We start from the raw sequence: 19,264 nt of genomic DNA, 5'->3' as shown, positions 1-19,264 counted from the left end.
ATTAGCAATTTCCTGCCGCACTGTATATATATATTTTCCCCCAGTAGTAGCCATTTGTTTTTCCAGTGTGCTTCAGCAACAGCATGACTTTCAGTCACTGCAATAGTATACTGTAGAATAGATGTTGTCTCTACTGAGAGCATTTGTATCAATTAGTCATTTTTGTAACCTTCCTTGTCATTATGAGGTTTACTTGTGTGATTTATACATATGTACTATGGCGTGCTATGACTATATACAATGCAATTATAGTGCTGTCTATATAACATGCTATAAGTCTGTATCAGATGCTATCTAAGTCTACAGAAATGCTATCTAAGGGGGTAGGGTAAGTGCTATGGGCCATGATGGAGTCTGAAAAGGTGGGTTTTCAGACTACGGCGGAAGATTGGGAGTGATGCTGCAGTTGGGAAGTGCATTCCACAGTTTTGGAGCCAGAAGGGAGAAGAGTTTGGGACGTGTGGAGCGTTGTCCCGGCATTGAACACTGACTATATAACCTGTATGATCCTCCCTCGGAGGAATCATGGGGGAGCTATCTGTTTCCTTCTCCCATACTGCCCTGTCTTATTACATGCCTCCAGCTAACTTAGGAGAGCTGTAATGATGAGTAACGACAGTGCCGGATCCTTGGCATGCCAACCACTGGAACTCGAGAAAATACCCAAACCTGTGCTTGAGAATGGAGAATGACCTTACCCAGAAAGTGAGGGTTTTAGTGGCCGTGTGGGTCTTTTTTTTAGAGATCTTCCACCCCTCCCCTCAGGCTAAAAGGATAGGCTGCTCTCAGTTACCGGCCTACAGTGTGCTTTCATTGAGTTCCCGTTGGTGAACAAAGGCTTTTCAAAGTCACCAACTGCAACAGAAAGTAACTTCCATGGTGAACTGCGTTCTCTTCCATGGAAGTCTCCTTATCTCCTTAATGTCCCTTATCAATTCTAGGCCACAGTAAACTTTGACAGTGGGTGTGTTGCTATACTTTACATATCATGAAAAATGACCAACAACACCCACACTGTATCTGTCAGTATCAAGATAATCAGTGAGCTCATGTTTATTGGTGTTGTGCATTTTGAAGCCTCGCCTCAGAATTGAAGACTAAACATTGTTTTTCTATGTTTTCACTTTGTGCATGATGGTGGGCCTTATCAAAAGTTTTTGTCTTTGGTATAATTAAGTAGGTTTAAAAAAAGTGCTATGGAATTCCATTGGTACATATCTCTTTTGATCACATACTTCTTCCCTCAAGCTACCTAGTGATGGTGTTTTAGTCTTAGAAGCCAGATGCCTGCCAAAATTATGTGTAATTTGTGGGCATTCTTTGGAGAACTCCACTCCACTGTCAAATTTGTAGATCTCAGTTGTGAGATGTGCCTATCGTTAGGTAGATTCTTTTTTTTAATTTTATTATCATAAAAACGATGGCTTCCATTATCGTATTGCAACTTTTCAGGAATTAAAAGCCTGCTGTTTCTATTAGCTTCGATTCCCCATCGATGATGTCACTGGTGGACGGGTGCCTGAAATGCCCACAGACCGAGTAGAAAGAAATTGTGGCATTTTCTCATGAACATTAGTGAGGACCAATTATATGAAGGCTGGTTGAAAATGAATACAAAAAAATGTTTTTGATTGCCGGCTGAGATGCCTTGGTTCTCGAGCAGTTCTTGATCATCCCATAACAGCAGAGCTGTTGGATATACGTTTTTTGAACACGATCTGATGCTTTCGATTTGCTGCTTTGGTGAGTCGCCAATACATAGGGTGTTGGCGGAATTACTCCTGCCGATGAAGGCTGAAAGATAAGGTTGAAAAACAGTTGGCTATTCCTATATTACGCCTACGTGTGCATTCAAACCTATTGTTAAATGAAATGACTGTGTACCCTAACATGTTCAGTCTGGCGTCTTTACATAACACCTTTGATGTATCACTCCCCGAGCCACCCATCCTCCTCTCAAACAACTCTGAAAGTCGTTGTGTTTGCTCAGCTGAAGGCCGTAGGCCCCACATGGCATATGGCCAGCCGTAAAAAAAAAGAAGAAAAGTCCCTGCCAGCCAATGTAAAGACAAGAGCAGTGGTTGATGTTCCACCAGCTTGCCGTTATTCTTTTCCCAGCTCCTTCTTTTAACGGTGGCAGATTATAGGCACTTTTCAAAGCATCTGCCTCTCTTCTTCAGCGATCAATATCATAAATCACTGATTGAGTAGCAGTGATGTGAGATATTTATTGTGCTTTCAACCGAAATATGCTGTGGTAGAAAGTAATAGAATATCGTCACTCTCAGATCTTTTATGTTTTTCCGCAGATTAATGCCCTACTTCATTGTAGAGTGCAAGTGTGTCATACCAAATAAGTGAAAATAGCGTTCACAATGTGTCACATTGCAAACTTGTAGATCAGATATTTTCTATATTTTGAAAAAACAAATAAAAAAGAAAGAACGCTTTCCACCTGACAGTGATGTACCAACGTAGAAAATGTTTGATTTTATATAATATAATAATATAATTTGATTCTGTCATTGCCTGAATGCAATGGATACACTTGATAACACGCATGGACCTAAAATCAAATGTAAAACTACACATATTTTATAAGTGTATCTCCTTTCCTTCCACCAGGCGTCATTCGAACACAGGAGCTGCTGGACCACGAGACTACGGCCCACTACTGGTTGACGGTCTACGCCATGGACCGCGGCGTGGTGCCGCTCTCTACCTTCGTTGAGGTCTACATCGCGGTGCAGGACGTCAACGATAATGCGCCGCAGACCTCTGAGCCTGTCTACTACCCCTCGGTCATGGAGAACTCCCCCAAGGACGTCTCCATCATTCAAATCGAGGCGGTCGACCCAGACGCCAAGGCCAGTGACAAGCTCACGTACAGGATCACCAGTGGGAACCCCCAGGGCTTCTTTGCCATTAACACCAAGACAGGTAAGATGGCCACCACCTCACAATGCTCTTAAAGCAGCAGTAGTGTTCAATCATGTGCGATGGTGCCATCAGTGTATGGAGGCTATTCATTCTAGCCAAACATTATACATTATATTTAACATTATATTAAACAGATATTTCGTGTCAAGGAATACACACACTTTGAACCAGAGAGATGGAGCTAATGAAATCGGGCATTGTGTTTAATTGGAAAGAAACTCTACTGAAGGCCTAATACAATTGGCCCTCTGTAGCACATGATGATATACTACTGCTTTGATGAGTGTCAAGGGCTGCCACAGTCATGTGTTTACAATGCAGTCAAAGGCAAAGGCTAATCTTAAACATGTCTGCTAGTTCAGCAAGGAAACACTGCACCAAACTATATGCAGGAGTTTCACCAGTCCACTTCGTGTCACATTTCAAAAGCGAGACCGTTAGCACAGGTCAGTCTGCATGTTAAGAGTATTAATAACATTAAGCTGTCACTGAGTGGCTCACATTATTATTAGGACGGCCTCTCACAATCATGCAAACTCAGAGAGTGGGCTGAGACGACACATGGAGAGTATGACGTGCCACGTCCGGTTACTTCAACTGAGGGTGTCATAGGCAAAAGGGCAAATGTATATGAAGTGCGGGTTGTGATGTTAAATTACCCATGGAGGCTCTGAGCTTTGGTTTGAGATGCACATATAGCCAGACACTGAAGAGCAGTGTCCTTTTCCAAGAGACGCTACTGTTTGCTGTCTTGTGAAAGGGTCCGCAGTGTGAACGCTCGATCTTAGCGTAGGACGGACAGCACAGCAGTCGCTACAGGGAATATACAGGGGCTTTCCCCACTCTTAACACTCTACGGTATCACATAATGGCTTTCTGCAAATGGATGGACGATGAATATTTCATCAGAATTCTTTCATGAAGACTGCCAGAGAAGGCACAGTTTTAGTGACGATTGTGGAGAAAATACTTGCGAAAGGAGCAAAGTGAAACTGTGTGTACAGACAGGATTTCTATGTCTGTACAGGTTTTGCTTGTATGATTCCGAATTTTGGCTCAGTAACATGCAGGGATTGAACTCATGCTGTATTAGACTGAGTTGCACTGCTGCAATGGTCATTTGAAAGTCTGCTCCGTGCAGATTTTACAGATTCAATTGTTATTCACTTCATTTCATTTTCTTCTCTGCGGACCTACACACAACCAGAGTAATTGTACTGTGGTTTGTCTTATTCATAATTGACCTCAGCATAAGTAGGCCGAAATGGAAAACTCTTGCTGGGCTTGTTAGTCAGTGGGTATGAAAGTAAATTACCCTAATTTTCATTAACATTGTGCACGGGAACGACGGCACACTTGTTTATAGTTCACATAGGTCTTTCAGTGAGTGTTAATTACTAAGCCTAGCTTACCTCTTGAGTTTGCATTATTCTCGGGATTGCGCTGAATGCTACTGCTCATTTAAAATTGAAATGAGGAATGTAAGGGTGGAACTGTTGCTCCAATTTGTCCTCATTGACTTGTGTGGTCCTCATATTCCAAGGCAGTCACATCAACAAACTGGGGGTTATTTTGGTTTGAAGTGGCCAATGTGAATTTTCTGACCAAATAAGGATTCGCCATGTAGCATGCCTTTCCCCTGCAAGCCATGGCCTAATCCTGGACACTTTCCAAAAAGGAGAGTCAAAGGAAGCAAAAAAAAGGAAGGGCTCTAGCAGGGAGAAAGCCAAGGTGTGGTTCTGAATTCACCCACAGTGTTACCCGAAGCTGGGTGAGGACAGATAGGTTTTTGTGTGTTGTGCGTGTGCTTGCACAATGATGTCAGCTTACATTGAACTGATAAGAAATCTGCAAGGCTGAAAGAAGAAAAGTGTAGGGAAATTAAATATTTGTCGTCCAGTAAAGCACTCATGCACAAAAGTGATTTTCTAAAGGATGGCAAGAGAGGCTCTGGTTGTGAAGAAAGCAAGTTTTTTTGTCACAGGCCTCACTGTTTAGAGGATATTGTTCCTTCTCTGGAACACTAACCTGTAATGAAGTAAACTCAGTTTACTTCAAAAAAGGAATACACACACATACACATACACACACACACACACATGCACACGCTCACACACACGATCGCCTCTATTTTTCCAAAAGTTTTTCACCAGTCCTGAGTTGCCGCATTTCACCTGCTGTCAAAATGTAATGATGTTTGATCAGTCACTGTTGCTTTAAGAGCCTTTGTGGTTTCCTCTGGTCAATGAACCGATCAATACAACCCTCTTGATCAATTGTGCCTGAACCCATAATGATTTTCATTTAACCTTCCCACGTGGGAGGCAGGTGCCATTCACTGGAGACCCATGGGGACTGCCGCGTGAATCCTGAATCTGTGAATATTTGGCGTTTGGATTGAAGTTGAAGGGGGGGGGGATTACGCCTTTATGGAGGTCTGCAGTGCACTCTACCGAGTTCATGCTTGTGCAACATCCATTGTTTTTTAATCAACAACCCATTTAGTAACCCGTTCACTCAGCCTCTGCATAAATTCCTCCTAACCCACATATTTTGGGGTAAGCATGCCCCTTCCACCACCATCACACCTTCCGGCTTAAGGCGTTCTTATGAAATCAGAGTTTATGGCCGGTCCCACTGAGGAAAGGAGCCTGTTTACACGAACACTGGCTGCATTTTATTAGAATGCGAGAGGAATGATGAAAGGAAAACATAAACAACCGTTCTGCACAGAGGGCAACGGGGCTGAGCGGCTGAGATCTGTAAGCACATATTAAAGCATGTTCAAATGTTATCAGCAGGACACAGAGCCTCGCGTGTCAGGCTCACCTTCCTCACAAAGAAAAGTTTTGTTACATTGCTTTTGTCCTCCCGTTTGGAGGAGTGAGGCGGGGACAGATTTACAGACGATGTAGGAAGGAAAGGAAAGGAAAGGAGACTTGAGGAGAGACCACAGCATTACAAGGAGACGAGAGCAGGGCATATCGAGCATAAAGAGGAAAATAGTGAGTCAAGGAGAGAGAGGGAGAATGGAGCCTCCTTTCACTTCAGAATCAGCCTCCATGTCCTCAGTGGAGATTAGAAATTATCTTTTATTTTCCGTCTGTGTGGGATGAAAATAGTCCCGATATCTGTCCACATTATCAACTCAATATGACATTTTCACCGCATATTGCAGGTTTTTGAAAATGTTTAAATTTACAACACACGCGCCTCTGTAATTACACAGTCCAAAATTGCAATGGAAGCATGGGCCCTGTCTTGGCGTAGCTACAAAGCGTTGTGATGGAGTGGAGAAAGAGGAAAAAGAGCTCTAGCCAGGCCTATGTTTTGCTGGTGGTTTTCAGAGGGCTCCATATGGAGGCGTATCTTTCAGGCTAGCTCGGCTAGCATCCCACCGCAGGCCCTTCCTGTGTCCTTCATCGCACGTCGAGCCACACAACTGGCTTTGAATGCGACACAAAAAATCTGTCAGATGTTCCTGAAATTGAATATATATATATATATATATATATACACACACACACACACACACACACACACACACTGTATTGGCAACGCTTATTTAATTAATTTTTCAAATCCGTTGCAGATATGGGCCTTACAACAGGCTCATATTAAGCATGTAGCATCATGACACTCAGCAGACCCCCATGAGGAGTGTAAATGTCATCAGCTGCTCTGGATGTGAAATGGGTCAAAGTCGTTATGAATCTACTTAGCTTGCGTCACACTCTCTGTTGTCCATTCTTTCTCAAGTAATAGAGTTCACTGGCCGTCGTTCTGTGAACCACCAACCACTATTTGTTTGGGCGCATACAAAAACATGATTTTACAATATGCCTGTTAGGCATACTCATCCAGAGTGACAGAGTACAATATCAAAGTACATGGCATGAACCCGAGTCAACAAACAAAGTTAAATGGTCACGCAAATGGAGCACAAAGAAACTAAGTGTCACAACGTAACTAGGATACCAAGTAAACATCATGATTATTATTAGTATTCATTAACCTAGGGTCTGTCTAAATAACATACTTAGAATATGTGGCTATCTTAGACAAATAACATAATATGTGAACAAGTAACCAATAGTACAAGCATATTAAAATAGTAAAACTAAAATAATAAAGACATAGAACAAGGAGTGATGAGTGCTAGATGGTGAGATATAGAGTCTGAAGGGGGTGAGTTTAGAAAACAAAAAATAAACAAAATAATGATTATAACTCGACATGTGCTGTGTGCAGCACGACAGCTCAGTGAGTTCATCCAAGCAGGTCAGTCTAACACAGATGAAGACTCCACGGCATGTTGGGTGGTGTTCGTTGGCCAATGATCCCCACACTGGCTCAGTAAAGCCCAGGATGAAGGGCTTAGGGCCTGCTTAATTTCTGCCGAGTAAACAAGTCCTGCTGTTTGGGTTGTTCTCTGACTTTGGTTTGTTATTAAAGTGCAAGGCCAGCTCTTCGCTCTTCTCTCCACCCTCAGAGAGAGAGAGAGAGAGAGAGAGAGAGAGAGAGAGAGAGACAGCGACAAAATCCTAACAGCTAAGAGACTGGAACCACAGGGTCTGCATATAGCCTGCTCAGTGAGAGAGGGAGAGAGAGCTTAGGAATGAGCAGGGGGTCTTGCCCACTTGTTCTTTGTACTGCTGTTCTTGGACACGGAGATGGAAATTGTGTTTGTTAGATAGGAGAAGCTGAGGGTTTCTAATCACTGGATCAGGTCTGTTGAAGAGAGAAGGGGGGGTGGGGGTGACATGTAGACATGTTGTCATCGGATATATGACATGCTTTTGTGTTACGTTACGAAGAATAATCTGTTCATAAAGTTGCGTATAAATTTAGAATGATGATGGCTGGTATGCGCATGCATTCACGTACACTCACCCACATACATGCACACACACACACACACACACACACACACACACACACACACACACACACACACACACACACACACACACACACACACACACACACACACACACACAACCAATCCACTGGCTGTAATGAATAGGAGACCTATCAGGTTTATTACTACACATACCATAGTCTTCACGGCTCCCCTCCCCATCCCTCTTAGCCACACCTCTCTCTCCCTCCATCCTCCATTCTCCCACACTGAACAGGATTTTTTCGGGGCCTTAAGAAAACATACAAAAAGCATTTGTTCATTTATTTTGCGGACCACATTGCACACTGACCCCCAGCAATTTGCAAGAGCTCTCAGCTGTGAGGGTGGAAGACCGTATGACTCCTCATGCTTACTTGACTATTTCCACCCCATGCCAAACCTTTACTCTCTTCTGTTCTGTTCTGACGCAGAGGTGGACAGGATTGTTTCATTATGCTGCTGCTGCACCTGCCAGAGAGGGGCAGAGCACAGTGACACAGTTATCTTCTGAAACGGGTTCCCGTGGGCTTTTGAAATGCCGCTGGCCTCCTGTGACCGAGCGGACTTTGAGCTTGCGCGTGCGTGCGTGCGTGGGCGAACCATGCATTCTGTCAGATGCACTACTACGCGCGCGCGCGCACACACACACACACGCACACACACACACACACACACACACACACACACACACACACACACACACACACACACACACACACACACACACACAGGAAGTTTGCCTGGGAGGGACGGGGAGAGAAGTGGGGCATATATCACTTTGGAGTTGGAGTGTGTTTATCTTCTATCCACTCCTAATCTACTTCCTGGTTGGACCGTTCCATCTGAATCACTCTGATAACACACTCTCTCCTGGGTGGGCGCTCCGTTAAAAATTAACCTGCTAACATTTTGCAAGGGGAACGTCGGCAGGAAATGCCAATGGGTTAAACGTGTCCCTACAAAGCTTTCGCTGGCACACGTGCTCATGTTCCATTTCCACCAGAGATATATTGTTTTCCTCAACCCCCAAACCCTCCCTCACCCCCTGATGTATTGTCGTTGGTATGCAATTCTCACCTGTTACATGAGAGCTGTGCTCTCGATGTGTGCATAAAGCCTTTACACACACAAAAAAAGACTCCACCTATCATAAAGAGCTGCCCGGTGTTCTGCTCGTCTAACAATAGTATAGCAGAAGCCATTGATTCAAATGGGCCTCCTGTTACACAGAGTTTTCCCCTCTTTTTTTCTTTTTTGAGGCCCTAGTCTGTATGCTCCCGATTGTGTATTTGACCCTTTAGTGGCACCTTTCAGTTTGGCAGGTCAGAACAGCGATGAAAGAAAGGTAAACCCGGGTGAAGTTTTGAGGCTGCGCTGGAAACACAGCGCATGCTAAATGGCGATGCCCCGCGCCCCCTCAACATCCCCCGACCCGTTAGACACCCCCACCGAGCCTGGAGCCAACAACCTCTTTGTCCTAGGCTGAAAAGGAATATCTCGGGTGATGCCTTGGCAGGCTCAGCTGCCTCTGTGAGGTTTTTATATGCATTCGTAATGCCCCCGCCATCGCATGAAAGAAAGAAGAATGGTGGTGGCTTGCAGTGGATTGAGGGGTGGGGGTGGGGGGTCCATATCTACTGGGATCCGGTGCTGCAAACCATTCATGCTCGCAGCGTTCGTATCACCTTTCAACAACGCCTTCTGTGGTTTTCATTGAGGGAGGGGGAAAAATATGCATTAACACTATCTATGTTCTCTCTCGCTCTCTCTCTCTCTCTCTCTCTCTCTCTCACGCACGCACACTGAGACATACAGTATATAGATACACTGCTGGCCGTGACATGTTAAGGCCTCAGCCGATAAGCACTGGAGGGACGCCAGATAGGAAGCAGATACTACCTCCAACAACTTCCTGCAGTTTCCTGTGATTTTTCATCCCAAACAATTGGCACGGGTCTCAAACAGCCATTAAAGGAGAACCTGAGTGCCAAAAGGACAAAGGCCCTTCCTGTCCTGCAGGAGCAGTGGGGAAAATTAGATAGTGCTCTCCTCAGTTAGAATGTGCTCTGAGCCCAACTGTTGCTGTCCTTCAGTATCTTCCCTCCGCCGGGGGTTCCAACCAGCAAGGTGGACCACCCAGTAGCAGCCAGATCCTCACCTTCCGAGTGTCAGTTTAACTCTTTGAGAGTGACAACATGGACCAAGAAGATGTTGACACTCCCAGGAGTTAAAAATGGAACCGTGGTTGTTGATTAATTGTAGAACACTATATACACACACACACACACACAGACGCACCTGTCTCTCCCTGTCCTCCCTTCCCCCTTCCCTATCTATCACCCGGGACTCCGAGCCTCCTGCTAAAACAGATGGGAAGGAATTGGCCACCTAAGAGCAGCTTAAACGGTATCCCACGATGGCCTCCGTCTGGGAGAGACAACCTCCAGTTGTTCACACCAGACCTGTCTTCTTTGCATGAGCAAGCCTAGGAATGTACACATCAGCTTTATAAACACCTATAGTCCACCAGGAAACTGCCTTTTCACATCCATCTCCACCCACCCACTCATAGACGCACACACATGCATGTGCATGTGCAGGTGCACGTGCGTGCGCGCGCGCGCACACGCACACACACACACACACACACACACACACACACACACAGTCTCCGTTTATGCTGCAAAATATATTCGTCTTACGTTCTCTATTGCTCTCTGTCAGTCTATTGCTTTGTCTGTCTCTGCCCTTGACTATATGTCTATATTTTTTAGTTTCTCTTTGTACCCATTTGTCATTGTCTCCTTTGCTACTCCCCCCCCCCCCCCCTCCCTTTCTCTCTCCAGTCTAAATATCTGAGATTATATTAGCTGTGGAGGAGCTGTGATGGCCCAGCTGGTTTTCCAAAACGGCTCCATGGCTTCCAATTACCCATCTGTTTATATGAGCGTACATGTCAATCAAACCCTTCTCATAAGCATCTGGATGTATAGGTGCACGCCTGTGTGCGTGTGTGTGTGTGTGTGTGTGTGTGTGGTTACCGTGGCAATGGGAATCACTAACATGTGGATAAATCCTGACATACACATACTCCGGTCATAGTAGCAAATGGTATCAGTTAGCACGCGAGCCGGGCAGTCATAAACTTCAGTTATGGCCTCCACCAGCTACGATTGCCTCATCAGTGACCTGTCAGTTGGTCTCATGCAGAGCTCGATGACCGATGCCAGATTATTTGGTTGAGATCCCTATCTTGGAGATGTGTCTCAGCTGCATAATTGCAGATACACACTTGTCGTTTCCAAAAGGTTAAAGAATGGCCCCATATATAGGCCAGCCTGATGCATCAGCCGTGCTCTAGCTTCATGTGGTTTCCTTCCCTGTTCTACTATCATGTGTATGGCTGTGGGGGGTTTATGACAGTCAGTCAAGTGGATATCTGTCTCCTTTTTTATGTGCAGTGGTGGAAAGTAACTTAAGTACATTTACTCAAATTTGAGGTATTTTTGAAACTGTGCACACCGCTCCAATGACTCCAATAACTAACAATAAAACTGTACGGTACAGTACAGTACAGTACAGTAACTACCACAATAATAGTATAGTTGAACCGCACAGTTCACAAGGGTGTGGTTTAGACTTTACTGGAGTGTTTCCAATGTTCAGTAAATTTTGTACATTTTGATACCAATACTTTTGTACTTTTACTCAAGTAAATTTAGAATTCTGGACTTGTAAAAAATCAGAGTACTTTTTCCACCACTGGTCAGACGGCTTTCACGTGTCTGTCTTTGTTTATGTGTCAGTCTTATCACACACATTAGTTCTACCAGTGTGTGTGTGTGTGTGTGTGTGTGTGTGTGTGTGTGTGTGTGATATATGTGTTGCAGCTGTGAAGTGGGTTAGCCGGGTCTATTCTCTTGGTGATAATGCTATCCAGTTAAATGTCAGCCAGCTTCACAAAGACTCCTCTCACAGAGAGAGAGAGGGAGAGAGAGAGACTGTCTGAATATTCTAACCATGTGCCTACACAATTTTTTGACACTGCCATGGCTGTGTTTAGTTGTTGGTCTGTCTGGGTGACATCGCAGGGCTTTCAACAATGTGTCAAGTGTGGTATCTTTCCTTCTTGCTAAATAATATGTCTCTCTGAGAGCTTTAGATGGACCTCTCAGGCCAGTCAATCAGTTAGACCGGAAGTCAGTCAGTCGGGCACAAAACAAAATCTGCTTACTTTAACTCGGAAGTGTGGAAATAAAATGCAGGTACATTTCAGAGTTAAATTACCACTGGAATTCCCTGCTTATTTGGACTCAGCCGGTGAGCCTTGTTTGGAACTTTTCTTGGACAAACAGTCTGTAACATGCTTGCACAAATCCGTGCTCCTCTGCTTGCAGCGCTAATTCCGAGTAGCTGCTGTCGAAACAGCATTTTTTGTTTTGAAGGCCTGGAGAAAACCCGGCACTCGTCAAGAACGAGCCATCTTTAGCCACCATGCCGCCACAGATACCAATAACCAGCTCATAATGAAACAGAAAACATCAACCTGCACGCTTGGGACAGAAATCGGTCTCAAGCGCCAAATTGAGTAGATGAGTTGCTGCGGGGGGGGGGGGGGGGGGGGGGGGTGATGTTTATTTTTTCCCCAGACAAGCACGAACCCAACAAAACCCAAGACAACAAATCAAAAATGTTTTAGCTCATGGCTGAGTTGTTGCTGCAGAAACAGCACGTGGTACCAGTGAACCATGTCAAGGCACTTAAATCTAGGGATCGGTGGCCTTGGGGGGTGTGTGTGTGTGTGTGTGTGTGGGGGGGGGGGGGTGGGGTCACCACGACTCTATAGTCTGCCGGTAGACAACCAGCGCATTCCCGTTCGTCTGCAGTCACAGCTAAATGTGTGTCACCGTAACTATCTGTGTCAGACACCAGAGTGGTAATCAACAGCAGTAACTCCTGGGTTTGAAGCTGCTCAACAATGTCCCACGGCTCCATGGCTAACACCCCCCAAATATATGCATGTACGCACGCTCAAACACAAACACACACACACACACACACAACACACACACACAAACACACACACACACGCATGTGCGCACACACACACACACACACTCTGATATACTCATACACATATTCACATATATAAATGATCACGCACGCACACATGCACGCACGCACGCACACACTCCCTGCCCCCCTGAGGCATCCATTTTGAGGTGGTGGTTGGAGTTGGAGGACAGCGGCAACACTGCTTGCGTGCTTCTTGTTTTTCCCTGCCTTCTCAAAACAGTATGGCTATAATTACTGTCGGCCCCGGCTCAACCCACGCCTGAGGACACCTACCCTCTGTGTGTGTGTGTGTGTGTGTGTGTGTGTGTGTGTGTGTGTGTGTGTGTGTGTGTGTGTGTGTGTGTGTGTGTGTGTGTGTGTGTGTGTGTGTGTGTGTGTGTGTGTGTGTGTGTGTGTGTGTGTGTGTGATGCAGTGCGGTTGTAACTTGCAGACTCCCCTCGGTGCAGTTCCTTGCTTGGCCTGCCGAACTTTCCGACCAGAGGTTTATGCAGCTCCTTAAGTTTCAGGTGCTAGATATGCTAACTGTATTTTTGTATGGCCTCCAGCCCTACACGTGTTCCTATAGTCTTTCATCAAAGGAACATTCCTGGACTCTTTTTTTTTTTAAAGGTGTCTAGAATGTGCAGGGCGGATTTAGAGAAAGTTAATTTTAGCCATTGACCATAATCGACTGACTCTTGAGATCTGGAGCTCACCACCGGGGAAAGCTCACTGTGCAATCCTCCGAGAATTAAAGAGTTCAATGAACACACTGGGGATAAGAGTAAACATGCAGATTAGAGAGAGAAAGAGAGAGAGAGGAGAAAAGGGCAGAGAAAAAATGAAAAGGGAAGAGTGGTAGAAAGGGAGAGAGATGGGAGTTTGACAGAAAGTAGAGAGAGAGAGTCTCGCTCTCTCTGAGCGAGACAGAGAGAGAGGGAGAGAGAGGCCACATGCAGCGAGAAACTAGACCCCCCCTGTCCTCTAGTAAAAGCTGGTAATTTGATCCTACTGTTTACCTTTATTCAGTTGCCTTGCAAAGTGACAACTACAACAGAGAACAGATTTTGCATATTTTATAGTCTTTAAAAATGTCGTTTGGAATTAACTCTCTCCCGTGAACTGGGACTACAAAAGAAGGCCATTGCTAGTCGGGAGACGGAGTCTTTATTCTCTGTCATCGCGGCCCTTTACGGCCTCCCAATGACTCTTTAGAAGCCGTTTAACCGCCTAGCACCGTGCAGGCTTTGTAGAACCTTGAGCAAAAGGGCAAAGGAAAGAAAGAGAAAAGAGAGAGAAATAGAGGCTCCCGCATTCTGCAGTGCTGAGGGGAAAGGGGGTTATTTTTGGGGAGCTGTAAGTTGTGGCTAGCTATTCTGGTTCCAGGCATATGTGCCATTGATGGGTTTGGGTTTCGGAAATCCTCCGCTTTATGCTAATCAGGCGCAGTGTGGCAGGGCAGACGGCTCTGGTGCGGTCGGACTTGGCACTTCTACCCTGCACTCAACGTCTCTGCAAGGCTGCTATTACAGCGTAACCCCGCTCATAACCTAACCAAGGGACCCATATCCTTTCTCCCTCTTCTCTTCTCTTCTCTTCTCTTCTCTTCTCTTCTCTTCTCTTCTCTTCTCTTCTCTTCTCTTCTCTTCTCTTCTCTTCTCTTCTCTTCTCTTCTCTCCTCTCCTCTCCTCTCCTCTCCTCTCCTCTCCTCTCCTCTCCTCTCCTCTCCTCTCCTCTCCTCTCCTCTCCTCTCCTCTCCTCTCCTCTCCTCTCCTCTCCTCTCCTCTCCTCTCCTCTCCTGAATTTGACAGAAAATAAAATGATTCTGACCTCAGGCCTTGTTTGATTTTTGCAACATTGTTCCATGCTGGGATCTAAACAAAAAACGTGTGTCACATGGCAAAAAACAACCAAAACAAATGTCCATACATTTAACATATACACCAGAAATACATACAACTTTATAAGTCCCCTCAAACGGAGGAGAATGGTTTGAGATACCAGTTAGCGCTTGGGTGTGTGTGTGTGTGTGTGTGTGTGTGTGTGGGGGGGGGGATCTACCGTCTGCCCAGCCTGTGTGTATTTATTCAGCTTGTGGGAAGCGTTAAAAGCAGGGTGGGGAGTCCCGGGACGCTGCTGCTGTTTGGCCAGCGTTGGCAGACCTTGGTGGTATTTCACATGTGGAAGGCAGAGGGGCCTAACGTCTGGGCCACTGGGTCCACCAAACACACGGCTACGGGAAAGCCTCCCTGCTTTTCACAGACCCATAACTGAACTCTCTGCGGTGTCTGCACAGGTGGTTGCTACAGATCCGTGAATACGCTTGTATGAATTTGTCAGGGTAGGATTCAGCTAAAATATTTATTCAAACTGAATAAAAATTAAATCACTTTTTCATGGTGCCGTTTGTCAATGAATTAATGCTCATAAAAAAAGAAACAAAAAAAGACTGCATTCTCTTATGTACGCAAAGTGTGCCTAAATTTGACTTCTGTCAAACCTCTCCGGAAGGTCATGAGATAACCATCAGGTGCTTCGAGTTACGCAACGACATGTGAATGGGGCCGCTTGGTCTGCGCAAACAACATAAAGTCAGGAATTCTCTTACTTCTTTCTGTCTGTTCCAAAGCATCGCGGGGTCAGCTCGCTTCTATTTTTAACAGTGGAGAACAGAGGGCATCAGGCGCTCAAAACGAAGTTAACTCAGGTATTCCAAAAATCTCCCTCCTCATCCTCATGAACCGTGGCATTGTGTCTTGTGACTTTATCATTATCACATTGCATGAATTAAACACTTTTCGCCCTGGCGTCCCTACCTTGTGTCCTTATGTCGCACTGTGACACGTGAGCTTGTGGATGGCTCCATTTTTTAAGTTATAAACCAGGCTTGAGTGGATGAGGAAACAAGATGAAACCCGCCAGAACATTAAATAAATATTGCTGTGTGTTGTGTGGCTAATGCGATTATTGTGATCCTGTCCCGACAGGTCTGGTGACCACCACGTCGAGGCGTCTGGACAGAGAGCAGCAGGATGAACACGTCCTCGAGGTAAGAAGTGCCTCGATTTCATTTATATGTTTAACCACATAAACCCCTGTTGTCTAGACTTAGAGAACTGGACTTGAATTACAACTGTGACCACCGTTTCCATCTACCGAATCTACAGGCGTTGCGACCCATTGTGAGCTTGCAGGTTGCGGCTATTTTTGGCTAATGTTCCCCCAGAATATGGATGCTGCAGGTGAAGTTTTTTGAGAAAATTAGAACATTTGGGAAAACAAAACACACACTAGGCTTCCTCGTCTGAGACTCCAAGTCTGCTTCAAGGTCAACACTGTACAAGTTCCAAAAAGGCAAAATCTCTCTCTCTCCACTTGAGCTGCTTTTGTGTCAGCCTACACAGAGAAATGAGAAGTGTTCTCTTAACTTTCAAAGATAAAATTAACTCGTCGATTTTTGCGGTGTTCTTTGGCAAATGGCCAGGTGTTGCCAACGGGGGGAGTGTCTTCACCGGATGGACAAGGACGAGTAACCTCACCATGTTCTGATTTCCGGGGGAGGAGGGGTTTGTGTGTCTGTGCGTGTGTGCGTGTGTGTGTGTGTGTGTGTGTGTGTGTGTGTGTGTGTGTGTGTGTGTGTGTGCGCATGCGCGTACATGTGTGCATGTGCGTTGGTGACTGTTGCCTTTGTTCTTCCCCACTGTTGCGTCTCGGGGACAGAGCATGCCGGGACAGGAAGGCAGAGTTAACGGAGAGAACCGATGCCTGAACTTGTGGATTTTTAATTGAGATCACTGCTCTCTCTCTCTCTCTCTCTCTCTCTCTCTCTCTCTCTCTCTCTCTATCTGGTCTATCCCTCCTTCATTCTGTCTCTCGCCTCTCTTCTCTCATTTCTCTATTTCTCCGCTCTTGTTGTGCTTGTTGATGCAGCCACACTTGCCTTCTTGCCAGCAACAGAGAAACGCGAGCAGATTGGAGGTCATTTAATGACCGTTAGAAGGTTGCACAACGGGGCACGGTGCCACAGTCGGTAGTGCTGTCACCTCACAGCTAGAAGGTACTGAGTTCGATTCCCGCTGGGGACGCTGTGGGTGCTGGGGGGCGTGTTTCCCCCCTCTGCGTCATCAGTACCCATACCCGAGGCGGGGTTGGCGAAAGGCCTTTCTGTGTGGAGTTTGCATGTTCTCCCCGTGTCACCTAGGGTATAGGTACCCTCACAAAAAACATGCAGTAATCCTGGTCTCTAAACTACCTCCCCCTGGCCAGCCGGGGCGCTTGATGGAGGGGAAAGGAACTGGTCGGAATAATGTGTTCCTTTCACGCGCTACGTCCGGCCGGGGAAATTCCCTCCCCATCAGGTGAAAAGAAGCAGCTTGGACTCCTCATGCATAGAAGGAAGCATTAGTCCGCTGCCCCATCAGGTTGGCAGAGGAAGTGTAGCGCTCAGGATTACATAGATAATTGACACTGGGTGAAAAAAATGGGTTGCAAAATTGTGGGATCAAAATTATAGAAAAAAAAAGGTTGCAAACACCCCACAAGCCCAGAGGGGTGTTTGTGTGTGTGTGTGTGTGTGTGTGTGTGCATGTGTGCGTGTGTGTTTGACCGTGCTTTTATACTTTGAGCGTACAGCAGGCTGCGCTAATTGTAGTCCGGGACCACAGTATGTAATGATAGTGAAGGGGACAGGGTGGGAGGAGTACACACACAAACACACGCACGCACGCACGCACGCACGCACACACGCACGCACGCACACAACCGACAGAGACACACAGACTCAGACTGCGTTGGCAGTCCCCTGAGGCAGGCGTTTAGGAGATGTTTTATTATGTCTCATCCTGTCGTCTTTATCCCTCCATCTACATCTCGCTGATGAATGAAATCAGCCTCCGCTTCAAAAAATGGAATGTCAAGGTCTTCAGTGAGACAAAGGAAATGCCTTATGCACTTTCGGCAGAGTGGCTCTTTAAGATATAAAATGACCTGGTCCGTACAATGAGGTTACCGGTGCTGTCGGGTGGACACTCCGTATTTCGTGTTTTGTGTGTTTTCTCATCATTTAATGCCATATTTCTTTGTTTGACATTATCACGGAAAATGTAGTGAAAATAGCTTGAGAGGGTTACACACTAGATATGTTTAGCAGGAGCTGAGAGACGATTCCCAGGCTACAACTCCAGAAAGCAACTCCTCCTCCTCAAAGTCCCCTGCAATTTGTTCTGTCTGCATCATCGCCTCCGCTGCCAGCCAGCGTTTGAACGCCATTCTGCCGGTCCAAGTTCAGCCGGAGCCTAATTCAAAGAGAGCCCTCCTCGCCCCTGGAAAAACCATGACGCTGGGTTATTTACTAAACGCATCCATCCCGAGTCCATAAAAATCCCTCTCACTTTGTCCTCCCTTGATGAAACGCCTCTAGACGTTTAATAACCATATTACACACATTCTGGCTCATATCGGCTTCTTTCATGTCTGGCCAAATCCAACACCCCATATTCTGTCCAGTCTGTCCTGCTGGACGTCTTTATCTCCAATGGACTCTCCCTGTCAGATCCACTGTTTTTCCACCCGACGTGACGGATTCGAGGTCGCAGTGATGTGGTTGTGCGAACATTACGCTTCCCAAGTCGTAAGAAAGTTACAGTTGGCGCTGGGAAATAATACATGCATTATGTCAACGCTGCAGTCCTTAAGTTTTATGTCATTTCTCTCCCTCTGGCGAGTGAACTGCAATGATGTGCGAACTACGGCCCTTCTAGGGCATGGTGCGCAGGCTGCTTCAAATAACTTTATTGACACCGCCACCAAAATCAGAATGTCCATTTCTCAGTAGGGAGAGTAGGGAGATCTCCATCACTGCAGATATTATATTGTACATATTCTATCATACATTTACAATCAAGATTATTATTATAATTTTTTCACTAATTATGAAGCTATTTAAATTAAATGTTGTACTTTTAACACTTTTTTAGGACAGCAGGATCGCTGTAACCTTTGATCTAAATAACTTGAAAGTGGCGAAGTGTGTGTGTGTGTGTGTGTGTGTGTGTGTGTGTGTGTGTGTGTGTGTGTGTGTGTGAGTGTGAGTGTGAGTGTGAGTGTGAGACTAGTGTGAGTGTGAGTATGTCTGTGTGTGTGCCCGTGAAATGCAAACACACGTGAGTTTTGTGGGATTCCAGCAGGAAGCTCTTTATTGAGGTAGTTCTTCCGGTAGGGGGAAGGACCCCTGAACCTGGTGACCCCCCCCCCCCCCCCCCCCCCCCCACACACACACACACACACAGACCCCATGGTTTCCTTATATCCTCGGAGAAGCTGATTGCCTGCCCTGTGTGTGTGTGTGTGTGTGTGTGTGTGTGTGT

General features: G+C 45.8%; 1 protein-coding gene across 2 annotated transcripts in view; it reads left to right on the top strand.

The window, feature by feature from the left end:
• The window catches only part of fat1a (FAT atypical cadherin 1a), a 91,407-nt gene that overhangs the window by 16,388 nt on the left and 55,755 nt on the right, over window positions 1-19,264 (top strand). For both annotated transcript variants that reach the window (XM_083765397.1, XM_083765396.1), the window contains exons 3-4: window positions 2,626-2,940; window positions 15,887-15,948. In XM_083765397.1, coding sequence (XP_083621523.1) covers window positions 2,626-2,940; window positions 15,887-15,948 — 377 coding nt within the window. The remainder of the gene's footprint in view (window positions 1-2,625; window positions 2,941-15,886; window positions 15,949-19,264) is intronic.

This window comes from Protomyctophum parallelum, assembly GCF_964188405.1.
Source record: "Protomyctophum parallelum genome assembly, chromosome: 5".
Classification (NCBI taxonomy): domain Eukaryota; kingdom Metazoa; phylum Chordata; class Actinopteri; order Myctophiformes; family Myctophidae; genus Protomyctophum; species Protomyctophum parallelum.
The sequence above is the reverse complement of the archived record's forward strand: the minus strand, read 5'-3'. Positions and strand labels throughout refer to the sequence as shown.